This window comes from Chrysochloris asiatica, unplaced genomic scaffold, assembly GCF_000296735.1.
Source record: "Chrysochloris asiatica unplaced genomic scaffold, ChrAsi1.0 scaffold00246, whole genome shotgun sequence".
In the NCBI taxonomy this organism is placed as follows: Eukaryota; Metazoa; Chordata; class Mammalia; order Afrosoricida; family Chrysochloridae; genus Chrysochloris; species Chrysochloris asiatica.
In genome coordinates this window covers 3255000-3268938 of record NW_006408764.1, presented here as the reverse complement: position 1 = coordinate 3268938, position 13939 = coordinate 3255000, and the positions used below count along the sequence as shown (strand labels likewise).

General features: G+C 40.5%; 1 protein-coding gene across 1 annotated transcript in view; it reads right to left on the bottom strand.

Moving 5' to 3' along the window:
- QRICH1 (glutamine-rich 1) overlaps positions 1 to 13939 on the bottom strand; it is a 50124-nt gene that overhangs the window by 8058 nt on the left and 28127 nt on the right. The window contains exons 3-5 of the mRNA XM_006873618.1: positions 9373 to 10404; positions 2607 to 2784; positions 1989 to 2143 (exon numbers count right to left, since the gene is read on the bottom strand). Of these exons, the coding sequence (XP_006873680.1) occupies positions 1989 to 2143; positions 2607 to 2784; positions 9373 to 10404 (1365 nt within the window). The remainder of the gene's footprint in view (positions 1 to 1988; positions 2144 to 2606; positions 2785 to 9372; positions 10405 to 13939) is intronic.

Here is a 13939-nt window from a genome sequence, read left to right as displayed (position 1 = left end):
AATATTCTTTGCCAATACCATAATTCAAAGGCATCAATTAATTTTTGGGCTTCCTTATTCATCACCCAACTTTTAAGTCAAGTGCATTTTAGTACTCAAAGTGACATCTTTTCTATGTAACAAAGAGATCTTCGCAGCATTTTGCCAATGCAATAAATAGATTGTTTGATTTCTTGAGTGCTGCTTTCATAGGTATTGGTGTGGATCCAAATTAAACGAGACCTTGACAACTTCAGTATTTCTCCATTTATCATGATGTTGCTTACTGATTCAGTTGTTTTTTCAGTTGTCAGGATTTTCGTTTCCTTTATGTTGAAATGTAATCTGAAGGCTATAGTCCTTGATCTTTATCAGTAAGTGCTTCAAGTCCTCTTGACTGCCAGCAAGCAAGGTTGTGCCATCTGTATACCAGAGATTTTTTAATGACTCTTCCTACAATACTGATATTGGATTCTTAGCTGCATATAGACCAGTTTCAGATTATTTGCTCAGCATACCAATGGAAGAATTTAACTCTGACACACACCCCTCCCAACCCCAAACCATGAAGTATCTCCTTGTTGTTTTGCAAACAACTTCCTCTTGTTCTGTACATGTTCTATGTAACATCCTTTGCAATGTTATTCATAATTTGTTAAAACCCAGTTAAATGTCTTTGCATTAACAATAAAAACAAGTAAACCTCTTTCTGGTATTCTTTGCTTGCAGCCTAGATCCACCTGCCATAAGCAATGAAATCCCTTGCTCCACATTCTCTTCTGAATCCAACCTGAATTTCTGGCAGTTCTCCGTTGATGCACTTGCTATAACTGTTTTTTATTTATCCTCAGAAAATAACTTATTTGCATGTTATATTAATGACAATGTTTGATAATTTCTGTATTGTTTGATCACTGTTCTCTAGAATGGGCACAAATACAAATTCCTTCCACTCAGTTGGCCAGGTGGTAGCTGTCTTAAAATTTTGTGACACAAACAGGTGTCACGCTTACGAACTGGGCTGAGAACTGCAAGGTGAGCAGTTCGAAACTACCAGCTGTTCCGCAGAAGAAAGATGAGATTTTCTGCTCCCATAAAGATTTACAGCCTAGGAAACCCTGTACAGGGTCACTATGAGTCGGAACTGACTCCACGGCACACAACCACCACCACTGAAACATCTCAGTTGGTGTTCTGTCAATTCCTGGAGCGTTTCCTTTCACCAATGCCTTCAGTGCACAGCTTGGGCTTCTTCCTTACTGCCATCAGATCTTGATCACTATGCTACTTCTTAAATGTTGAGTATCAACCAATTCTTTTTGGTACAATGATTCAGTGTATTCCTTCCATCTTCCTTTGTGGTTTCCTGCATTGTTCAATATTTTTCCTGTTCTTCTCTTTTGGTTTTCTAACTCCAGGTCTCTGCATACTTCATCCACTCTGGTCTTTTCTTTCTTTCTTGTCTTACCTTCTGGTATACTCTAGATATCCTGAAAATCTACCTGGCCAGACTCCTTCAACTAATTATTTTGTGCTAATGCAGAAAATAAAAATAAAAGATTTATGAGGGGGCTTCAACAGGTTTGTGGAAAAACTCCTTTATCTCTCTCATTTACATCTTTCTGCAAACTTTCTGTAGCTCTCTTGTATGTTAGCACCATACTTTGTTTTGGCTGAATCATTTTTAGGAAAACTTTATATTTACTTTAACAAAAAGAGAAAATCCATATAATATAATGCTTTGTAATTTTTTTTTTTAAAGAGAGAAAGAGTTGTACAGTAATATACCAAATATCTTAACAAAAGTTGTTTCAGGTGGTGAGATTATGGGTGATGCTTATTTTATTTTACTTTCTAAATTGAACATGTAGATCTGAAACTTAAAAAATGTGAATTTAAAAATTCATTACGCAGCTAAAAATTAATTTTTTATTATAACCACTTGCTTGTCATTTTATTAACTTGACTACCAGCAAACACCCTATGGTAACACAACTTCAATACATTACCTTTTGAATACACAGGAAAATGTAGTAGAGAACATCTGGGTCATAGGGTTCGCCTTCTCCATTTCGAGCTTCTCGTGTCATTAGACAGAGCCCATAGTTCAACTCGGCCACAGCAGAGGAGATAAGATCTTCCTGAAATCGCAGCAGTTGTCGTCCTGAAACACAAGCCCAAAAGGTGAACAGGGCCCTTGGCAACTGATGTCTTTGTGTCAATCACTCATATCCTTGGGAAGGATGAGTCAGAGCAAATAGTGCCAGTTAGGGTACCGAGATAGAAATGGTCACCTACATCTGTGATCAAACTAGCAATAATCCCATACATGCTCTAATCCTCTTGTCACCTTACACATACCAAAACTATGAAAGCATTTCAGTCTGGCATAAAGGAAGGAGGGCCTTGAATACATCCACTGGTTTCCATCTCCTATAAATTGCTCTGCCCACGTCTGCTATGTTAACTCCAAAAATCCCATATATCCTACTCATATGCAGAGTGAGGCCTACCTATTGTTTGCTTTGAATCTGGCAACTGCTTCAGATGATACTTCCTAGTTAGGCCCAGAACTATTGCCTTTAGACAGAGCCGACCCTTTCTTTCCCTCCCTCCTCAACACTCACTCCCAATGGGTGCCAATCTGTTCTGAGCATCCTTCTCTAGCTCAGCATTCTTGGTCTGGGCCCAGTTTTTCCACACTTCAAGCCCTTCTTCTGGCTTCAGAGAATTTGGAAGCATAAGTTCTGGAGAAGGCTGTGGCTGTGTCTGTGGTTCAACTTCAGCAACCTGGACCGTCTGAGCCTATGAAAGAGAAACCATCAAAATCTGTCAGTAGTATTTTGCATTAGGCCCCTCTGCAAAATCACCAAACAAATGTTACATAGTCCATTTAGTAAAAAACAAAAACAAAACTCTTTCTCCTTGCTGTCTTACTTTTAAGCAACTTTGCAGTTCTCCACAGTCCAAGGACCTCAGAAGCAGAACTTCAGCCAAGCTTATGCTTAGCGCCCTCCTGCTCTTTAGAATCTCTAGTTAAAATATACCAACACAAAGCCCTGGTGCTAGTCCTTCTTAAAACTTCAAGTAAAAAACATAATTTAATGTTTAGCCACCATTAAGAATTACTAGTCTCTATCACACACCCTTGGAAACCCTGTACAGGGTCGCTATGGGTCGGAACCGACTCGATGGCACTTAACAACAAAACAACAACAATCACTAAAGCTTAAATCGGCAAGCAAATCACTTGGGAATTTTATTAAAATGCAGACAAAAGGCCTGAAGTAGAACCTGAGATTCTGCATTTCTAACAAGTTCCCAGGTCATGCTGAAGTTGTTGGTCTGCAAACCATATTTTGAGTGTTCAGGACAGGAATTCTTCAAGTAGCTTCACCTTCAAATCATTTGGGTAACTTTAAATGCCTGGGCCCTATTCAGGGAGACTGATTTAAATGGTCTAGAATGGGGCCCATTCATGAGTACTTTTTAAAGCTCTCAAGGTGACGCTAATGTCTACCATGGTTTAGAGAATAAAAAGCACAACAAACAAGTCTTATCCCCTCACACCTCCACTCTTATAAAATGTGAGGGGGTAAGATTTAAGGATCTTTAATGGGTAGCGTAGTGGTTACGAATCGGGCTGCGAACTACAAGGTGAACAGTTGGAAACTACCAGCAGTTCTGCGGGAAAATGATGGCTTTCTGCTCCCGTAAAGATTTACAGCTTCGGAAACCCTGTACAGGGTCGCTATGAGTTGGAACCGACTCCACGGCACGTAACTAACCAATCATGGTTTCTTCAACTACAAGGTTCAATTTTTTTCATGTTCTTTCTGAAATATTGCTGCTCTTACTTGAAAGGACATACTCATTTTCTGGAAAACAGGAAGCACTGTACATTTCTTTGTCTGCAAAGGGCTCACAGGTGAAGAATCATGCAGAGAATGCCCGAGTCTCAATCGCAATTCCCAAATGAATGGACACAAAGACACCAAATAAAGGTTCTTGGGCCTCAAATACTATTCTCAGAACAAATATTCTTGAGCACTTCCCATGCCTGGGATTAGGATTACACACCTCCCTTTCTCAAATACATGACTGAGTGATGTCAAACTCATTCAGAGGAAGGCCAAATAATTTATACATGACATATAAATGTGTTCATCAGCAAATAAAAATGATCCTCCTAGCTTTGATAAGATACATTAAAACAGGAAGAGAAAGCAATCCATTGTTTTTGGCATTATATATCAAGACCCAAGAAAATGTTCATATGCTTTGACCCAATAAATTTGGGATACTGGACTGCTAACTGTTAAGGTCAGTGGTTCAAACCCACCTGCCACTCCTCAGAAACAACTATACAGAGTTGCCATCAGTTGGAATCAACACGAAACTTTAACAAATACCCTAAGGATGCCATCTGAATACTGGAACTACTTTCTGCATCAAGATAAACAGTAGATATGTATAGAGACCAAAATTTATTAATGGTTAGGGGGTGGGGAGTTACTGCATAAAGAGCAATGAGTTTTTGTTATGGATAACGAAAAATATGGAAATGGATAGTGGTACTATCGTACAACACGATGTACATATTTCACTGAACTGTACACATAAAGGTTTAAATAGCTAATGCTTTTAAATATCTATATTTAAATATCTATATTTTTACCATAATAAAAAAATCAAACGTTTTAATACAGACTTAACAAGATATTTTACAGGAATTTGCATTAAGGAAAAATCTAAAATATGAATGTCCAACTAAAGGGGAAAAGCTAAGCAAATTATATCTATTTAAACAGAATGGAGTCTGGATGGCACAATGGTTAAGCACTCGGCTGCTAACAGTAAAGTCAGCAGTTTGATCCCACAACCACTTCGTGGGAGAAAGATGCAGCAGTCTGCTTTCATAGATTTACAACCTTAGAAACCATATGAGGTAGCTTCACTCTAATCCATAGGGTCAGAAATTCTGCTAGAAGATAACGGGTTTGGTTTTTTTGTGTGATTGTTTATCCAAATAGGCTACAAAGCAAACATTAGACATGTTAACTATAACTAAGAAATAACATTCTTACATGACTAGGTAAAAAGAACTAAGGCACAAAAATGTAGAAAAAACATAATTACATAAATAAACCTGACTTCTCTCTATGAAACTACAATAAAGGCGAGAGGGGTGAACATAAAAATAACTGAAGTACTTTCTACTTCCCTAGGTTTTCTAACATTTCCATGATGGAAGAATAATTCGCCAATGCTCCTGTACTTCTAATGAACACTAACTATGGTACAGGCTTCCTGTGAACAGGTAAGAAAGTCTTGGTAAAATCTGAATATGCAGAAAACAAGAAAAAGACAAAACAAATTTATCCTCATAGAGTGTGAATTTGCAAACTTGTCTAGTTGTTACAATTTTTTAAATCTCCAAATGCTCTGCCTTGTTTCAGCTCTCACACTGTAAATAAAATTTTTTTCCAGTGTCTTACAGTGTTAGATTTTCCACATATTTGTGCTTTCTGTTGCTGATTTTACTGTTTAAAATAGCTCCCAGGTGTAGCACTGACATGCAACCTAGTGTTCCTCAGCACAAGGCTGTGATGTATCTTACAGAATAAATATGTGTTGGATAAGCAAGCTCCATACAGGCATGAGTTATATAGTGCTGCTGTCTATGAGATTAGCATTAATGAATAAACAATATACAGTAAAGGCTTTAATTCATTTAGACAGAAACACACAAACAGCTAATGTGCTCACTGCTAACTAAAAGACTGATGGTTTGAGTCCACCCAGAGAACCAAAAATAAAAGTCTGGTGATGTACTTCTGAAAATCAGTCATTAAAAACCCTATGGCTTTACTCTGCCCCATATGGGGTCACCATCAGCCACAAGTCACTTTTTTTTTTTTTAAGTGACCAGACGCTCACAGGAAAGTAACAGCAATGGGTCAGTATCTGCTAACTCAGTGTATAATTACATTTAATTAAGCCTAATTGATATTTAATATTTCACTTGATTAATTATGTTCTATAACACAACTACAACAAATAAGCACTGACTATAATACTATCTTCACATAAACTTAGGCCATAACTGTTATTCTGACTATATGGGGTTTTCACAAAGACCTACATCTGATGCTCAGTAAACTAAATTTTATTCTCCGCACCTGCAAAAAGCAGCCCCCCTTCCTTGTAAAACCTGACCACCAAACTCTGTGGTAAGCTAGGCTTGAAACTAATAAGATTAATACAAACTTTCAAAGAGTACTTGTATAACTAGGTAACTTACCAGCTAATCTTTAAAGAATCTAAAGATCTTTGTACCCTCAGATGTTAAAACCCTAAGGTTAGAATTTTCCATTTCCTTATGGATTTTAAAGAGTTCTGTTTAAAGAGTTTAAAGGGTTCTGATTTTAAAGAGAGAACTGAGTCACCACGAATTTTTAAGGAATGTATTTGGAGTATCTATAGTGCTGAGAAAAACAAATCAATTCAAACCATGCAAAAGCCTTAGTTTCTCTTACTGGTTTACTCATGTGTGCAAAGCTGGGGAATATGTAGATGTATTAAAGTCAGTTTGTGGCAAAGAACTAATTTAATTTATAATGAAAAACCTTGGAGGCAAGTTTTCTCCTTGACTTCACTGGTTACTCTAGGAGTCACAAAAAGAAAGCCATGGCTTTCAAAAAGTTCCATTATCTCCCAACCATCACATTCCTCTCAGATACCAAATGCAGGCCAAGAAAGGCAGCCAAGTTCAGGACCAGCTGTCAAAATAGCACCCAAAGACTCTTAAGAGTGAATCATGAAGAAGCCCCTTCTCCCCTACTTCGGTACATAGGCGCAAGCCTCCTTTTACTTCAAAATAGCCGTTCCCTTAACTGTCGGCAATACACTAATTTCAATAAAAACTTAGTCACCAGTTACCGTACTGACCATTCACTGCCTTGTTGGGGGGTAAAAAAAACCAACAAAAAACCCCCACAAACACACACATAGAAAAAAAACCCAACAACTAGATAGCAAATGGAACCAGCTGGAAATAAAATCAAGCACAGAAACAGGACAATAGTTGGAGATAGATACAAGGTTTACCTCCACAAATTTTATCTTAAAAACAAGATACAAAAAGCTTGCATAAAGGATATAGTCCTTCCAACTCATGCCAAATACTTTTGTCACCAGCTTTCTCTAGGGTTCAAGCCATAGACTATGAGTGCCCCCAAGGGAAAAAAAGACTTGTCAGGAAAGCGACTGCCATCCCCATAGACTGTGAATAATGTAAGGGTGGAAGACGATCTTACCCATTTCTGTTCCCTAGCACCTAGCAAGAGGCCTAATAATGAGGGCTGAGGGGTGTCTGGTTACAAATGGACAAACTCATCTTTCCCTCATGATAGGTATTCTCAATTTTTCTTTGTCCAGTAATAATACTTGACGTATGTCTCTAGAAAACATTTTCAAGGGAGACACTACCTCCCACCAGAGGGCTCCAACATGTGAGGGCTCCAACATGTGAAATTATACACAAAGAACAATCAGCACCAAAAGACACCTGACTGGAATTAGACTATCAAACCCAGGATGGCCAAGGAAAACCTGGTGAGCTCAATCATATGAACAAAACCTGATCACAGAATATTACTACTCTCTTGGCCTCTTTCTTCTATATATTTCTACTTGAGCCCTCTTGTCACCATGAGTCAGGAATCTGGAAAGATGTCTTATCAGGTGACTGATCAAACTCATCTCTTCTCTTTGGAAAGACAACCCTCCCATCTCCATTTAGTTCCTCTCTCAGCCATCCTCTCATGCTGTCCTGAGCTATATCCCTTCTCTCTGTGGCTTGGTATTTGTGCTACTTCAACCCCCTGAACAGTTCTAAACTGTAACTAGAGTTCAAATCCCACTTTTCCCACAAGGATATCTCTGTTCCCCTCAGTCTCTGAATCCTATCAGTTTTTATCTTTGCGTGTGTAACACACAACAATCACAATTATGCTACTTATAATTCTAAGAAACACAAATCATAAGTTTGTATTTCAACAACAGACTCCTAAGCTACCAGATGCAAGGACTCAGTTTTGTTCTATTACTAGGTCTGACAACTAGATAATTAGTTCAACAATACTGTCACCCAAAATGATAAACTGTGTGCCTCTATGAAACTACATGGTCACTTTATGCCTATCACGCACAACCTGAGTTCCTTCTGAGTGTGGTCCAGCCTCTAGCAGGGCCTTGTTTGTGCCAGCTCCCTCACACTCGTCTCCAGGAGTCCCTGACCTCTGAGGCTCATGGACTTAAGTAGTCTCATGAGATCAGAAACCCTACACCCCACTCTAAAGGTCTGCTAGACAAAGGACCTTGCTAAACAAAATTAAATTAACACCTAGAAAAGACAAAAGAGCCAAGCAATTTTAAAGCTAAAACTTCAACACAATTCTATTTTTGCAACTTTTCTGTAAAGTCTAAAATTATTTCAAAATAAAAAGTAACAAACAAGAATTTCAACACAGCTACCGTAACAGAAAACTCAATTAACCAAGGCTTAAACAACAAATCCTGACTACAAGGTTAGCACCAACAGTCTGCACTCAACTGTCAACCTAAAGGTTGACTGTTTGAACTCACTCAGTGGGTATCACAAAAGAATGGTCCTGGAATCTGTTTCCATAAAGATCAAAGCCAAGAAAACCCTATGAAGCAGTTATACTCTTTAATACTGTGAGTCAGAATCGACTAGACGGCAAACAATTTTGCTTTAATTTGCCTTTTTAATCCTATTTTCAAGGAACACAAAAATGCTTTTGAGAGATCTGTCTACATAGCTGTTTTCAAGGATTCCTTCCAAAGGTTACCACTTTTAACAGGCCCACCAGGAAGTATCCTGGGTCTTTTAGTTTACCTGCACTATTTCCACACATGACTTGTTTGTTGTGAAGTGCTGTCAACTAGAGAAAGAATAATCTCACAGCCTCTCCAATGTTAAGGACTTTACAGTTAACCAATACACAGGAACAGCTCTTGGGACATAACTTTAACACCTGGCATGTCCCATTCATCTCTTACCTGGAATTCTACTGTTTCTAAGAGACAGAAAGAAGCGCCCAGATATCTCATTTCAAATCTTAGACCCAAAGCAGTTACTGCTCATTTATCTCTTGGTACCAGAATACGACCTGTCTGATATATAGCCTCACCTGAAGGAGCTTCTACCTCCTTGCATTTTCCTGCCTTCTGAATATTAAATACTATATCACTATATGGCCAACAACATGGCAATAACCATCCAGAAGTGCCAGTGGTTGCCAGGTAAGTTCTGCACCTCAGTAGGTCTTGAGGGAGACGGATGCCCTACAGATGAGTCTCACTTACTGAACAAGTAACCTGGAGCTGCTGCTGTTGTTGCTGTGGTGGTGGCGTCTGTTCCTGGGGAGTTTGCTGCTGTGCTTGCTGCTGTGGGTCCCATATATGCACAGTCTGAGCTGTATTCTGATATGTGCCTGCCACGGCCTGCACAGCCACTGGAATGTGGATGTTGCCATTCATGAACTGTGCTGGAAAGAGAGAGTTTGCAAGGGTCTGCACTACCTCCTCATGGGAGTTTTTCACTACAGACGTGGTGCCGACCATCTTCTCCTTGTCATCCTCCAGCTTTACAGCTGCCAGGGCTGTGGGCGAGCCACTGACATGAACTGCATTGTAGGCTTCCTGGGGAATGGCAATGTGAGTAATGCTCTGCTGCTGAGGGTCCCCCCGGGGCTGGGCAGAATAAACAGGGATGGTCCAGGTTTCTCCTGTGGGGCTAGTAATGGTCCCAGTGGCACTGTACAGATGGGCACTGTCTACTGTCAGCAAGTCAGGCCTCAAAGACACGTAACTCTGCTGCTGGCCTTGTGGAATGGCCAGCACAGTGGCCACAGGCTGCCCTGAGATGGCATAGGACACAGTGATGGGCATGTCCACTTTGCGTTTCTTCACTGGCTGGAGGACACTGGCTGTGCCGACTCGCCGCTCCCCTTCCCGGGGGGAGCCTTGCTGAGATGGTGGTGGAGAAAGGGCACCCACGGTCTGGATTTGTATCTGCTGACCCCCAGCAAGAGACTGTCCAGCCACCAGCTGAGCCTGGATTTGCTGATGTGGGATATGCTCTTCTGGGATTTCTGCAGCCTGGATCTGCTGGGCTGCCTGTACATGCTGCACTTGGAACTGAGCAGCCTGTAGCTGTGAGGGGCTGGGGCTCTGCAGAGATGGGGTCTGGATGGAGGGGGCTGCTGGTTGCGGTGCCTGGCCCTGGATCTGCACCTGGACCTGGATGGGCTGCTCTGCAGGCTGGTGAACGGTGAGCTGCGGAGAGAGTTGCTGAGCCGAGACCTGCTGCGGAGACTGCTGTACCTGTACCTGTACCTGCAGGAACAAGATTTGCCAATGAGTGATTCAGGCAGTATTGCAAACCCAGCCCCCAAGTGAAGAAAACAAGTCTGGAAGGGGTCCTGAGTAATGTGAGAAGGGGCTGCCACACCCAAGGCTTCTGAAGAAACCATAATCCCTAAAGTCACAGAATTTTTCCAACATCACACTGCACTCAAGAGTGACATACATCCACCCCAGAATAAGTCAAACAATCCACTGGGGTCAAAGAAAGAAATAACAGAATTTTTGCTCACTTTTAACAATTTTATTTTTTAATGCCCCCTTTGTCTTTTGTATATTGGTATAGCAAAATAAGTATATAATTAAGAAATACATATTTTAAGGTGTATGCTTAAAAAATATTTCATCCATGAAACAACAGTTAAAAATATATATATGGCTACCCAAAATGGGGGAGGCTACAAAGGCAAGAACTGACTGGCTTACAAGCTTTCAAGAGGGAACCTAGATGCAGGGGTGTGGAGGAAGGTCTCCACAGAATAGCAACCAATGTGTCTAGGCGGGGCTGATGAAAGGAAATGCGGATAGGTCTCTTGTGATACAATAGTGAATACTTGTTATCAGGACTGACTGTAAGGGTTGGAAATGTAAAGGTAGACGTTTTGTAGCAAGGAGGGGACTGATTAAATCTGCAGTCTAGGAGTGGAGGTCCTTGGGACCAGAGGGTAAAGAGTGGAGAGCGGGACCCTACCCAGAGAAGCAGTGATGTCTGAGATAGAGACAGAGATGATGACGTGGAGAGATGGAGCAGCTGGGGGGTTGGGGGGAGAGAGAGAGACAAACAGAGAGGCTGCGTGCTGACAACCAGGGGCAGGCTTGCAGGGTATACCCTTTGGTTGGTTGATGATGCATGGAGGGGATTGTAACCATGGCAATGAAAGGATATACCATAGGATCAATGTAAAACTAATGTTCTCCCATGTAAACTATCACATAATTCAAAATAAAACATTAAAAAAAAAAAAGAGGGACCTGTAAGGTGAGAAAGATAAGTACATTCCATAGGCATTCAGTTTCTCACTGCCCAATTTGGGATCAAAACTAACTTTTACCATGAATGACTAATGGAAACATTATAAAGACAAATTATTTAACTATCCTTTAAGGTATTCTGGTAGCATAGTGGTTACAAGTCAGGCTATTAACCTCAAGGTCAGCAGTTCGAAACTACCAGCTATTTTGTGGGAGAAAAATGAGGTTTTCTGCTCCCATAAAGATTCACAGCCTCAGAAACCCTATGCAGCATCACTATGAGTCAAAACCGACTCCACAGCATACCACCAGCCCACCATCACCCTTTGATCAAACACTGCCACTAAAATGTGGGTACGGTTACATGATTCCATAGAGAACTTAAGATACCTGTGTTATATAAGGTACTGAAAAAAGAAAAAGAAATGCCAGTAACAGGCTTGATAAATCAGAACTCTAGAGATTACAAAAAAAAAAAAATTTTTTTTGAAAAAGGAAACGAGGGTAACTGCTACAACTAGAACTTGTTTTTGTTATAAAACTTCTACCTTTACAATTGTGACAGTCGCAATTAATTGTAACAATTACTATTGAGTAACTAAATACCAACATGGAGGTAGGAACTAAATACCAACAGAGAGGAAAAGAGTTTTCACATCAAGTATCAATGCTATCCCCACCTCTGTACACAGGGCAGATAGGGATGGGCAACTTAAGACAATGGTTACCTAAAATGATGGGTTGATAAAGGCGCGAAGTGACTGGCTTACAAGGTTTCAAGGGGGAGTTTAGTTTAATAGTGAAGAGTCACCACCAAATAGTTTTCAAGATGGGTCTGGTAAAAGAGATGGAGCTAAGAGGTAGAAGTTTTGTAACAAAAACAGGGGAGCAGTTAATCTTACAGTCCAGAAACAGAGGGCCCTAGGACCATCAAGGGAGAAGAGCGCAAGCGGAATGCGAGACCTTATCAAGAGAGGCAGCAATACCAGAGATGGAGGCAGAGATGGGGACATGGAGAGACAAAGCAACTGAGGACTCTAGATTCATGGGTAGAGCTGGTGGCCAGGAGGCAGACTTACAGAATGTGCCCCCTTTGGCGGTGTAAATTATTATACATACCTGTTTGGAAAAAAAAAAAAAAAAAGCTAAAGTGAATAGAGAAACACTGTTAACTGATGGTGCATGGAGGGGATTATAATCATTGTAATAAAACAAGGTGTATGATTTCTTGAATGTAAAACTGATGATCTGCCCTGTAAACTTTCACTCAATCCACATTCAAAACCTTAAAAGAAAAAAAATGCCAATAACAATATAAGTTAAGTTACTATATCCTGGAATATAAATAAAGCAGCTCATGTCTTATTTCTATTACTTTAGTATACAAAACAGCTTAAAAAGATGCTGTGCAAACTATTAAAAATAACTTTTCTATCAGATAAATCTAACTTACTCTATCCACAGGTAGGGACTGTTGTTGTTGTTGTTAGGTGCCATGGAATCGGTACGGACCCATAGTGACCTTATGCACAGCAGAACAAAACACTGCCCTTTCCTGGTCCAATCTACTATTGCCACCCTTGAGCCCATCGATGATGCCACTTGGCCAATCCATCTCATTGGGGGTCTTCCTCTTTTTCTCTGACCCTCCACCTTACCAAACATGACATCCTTCTCCAGCGACTGGTCCCTCCAGACAGTATGTCCAAAGTATGAGAGATGAAGTTTGGCCATCTTGGCCTCCAAGGAGCACTCTGGCTACACGTCTTCCAAAATGGATCTATTGGTTCTTCTGGCAGCACATCGCACTTTCAATATTCTCCTTCAACACCATAACTCAAAAGCATCAATTCTTCTACAGTCTTCCTTATTCACTATTCAGCTTTCGCATGCATGTGAGGCTTGAGTCAGGGCACCATGGCTTGGCTCAAGAGCACCGTAGTCCTCAAGCTGACATTTTTGCTCTTCAACACTTTAAAAAGGTCTTGTACAGCACATTTGCCTAATGCAGTACAACGTTTGATTTCTTGACTGTTGCTTCCGTGAGTGTTGATAGTTAGTTGATCCAAGAAGAATGAAGTCCTTGACAACTTTCAATCTTTTCTCCGTTAATAAGAATGCTGTTTATTGGTCCAGTGGTGAGGATTTTAGTTTTCTTTACATTGAGATGTAATCCATAACAAGGCTGTGCTCTTTGATCTTCATCAGTAAATGTTTTAAGTCCTCTTCACTTTCAGCAAGCAAGGTTGTATTATCTGCGTATCGCACACTGTTAATGATTCTTCCTCCAATCCTGATGCCACGTTTTTCTTCACATAACCCAGCTTCTCAGATTATTTGCTCAGCATACAGGTTGAGTGAGTATGGTAAAAGAATACAACCCTGTTGCCCACCTTTTTAAATTTTAAAACATTCAGCCTCGTCTTTCTGCCCTCTTTTCTTCTCCCTCTTCTTCTTTCTGCCCCCTCTTCTTTTCTCTCTTCTTCTCCTCTTCTCTTCTGCCTCCTGCCTTCTCTCTCCGGCAGAGGTCACCTTC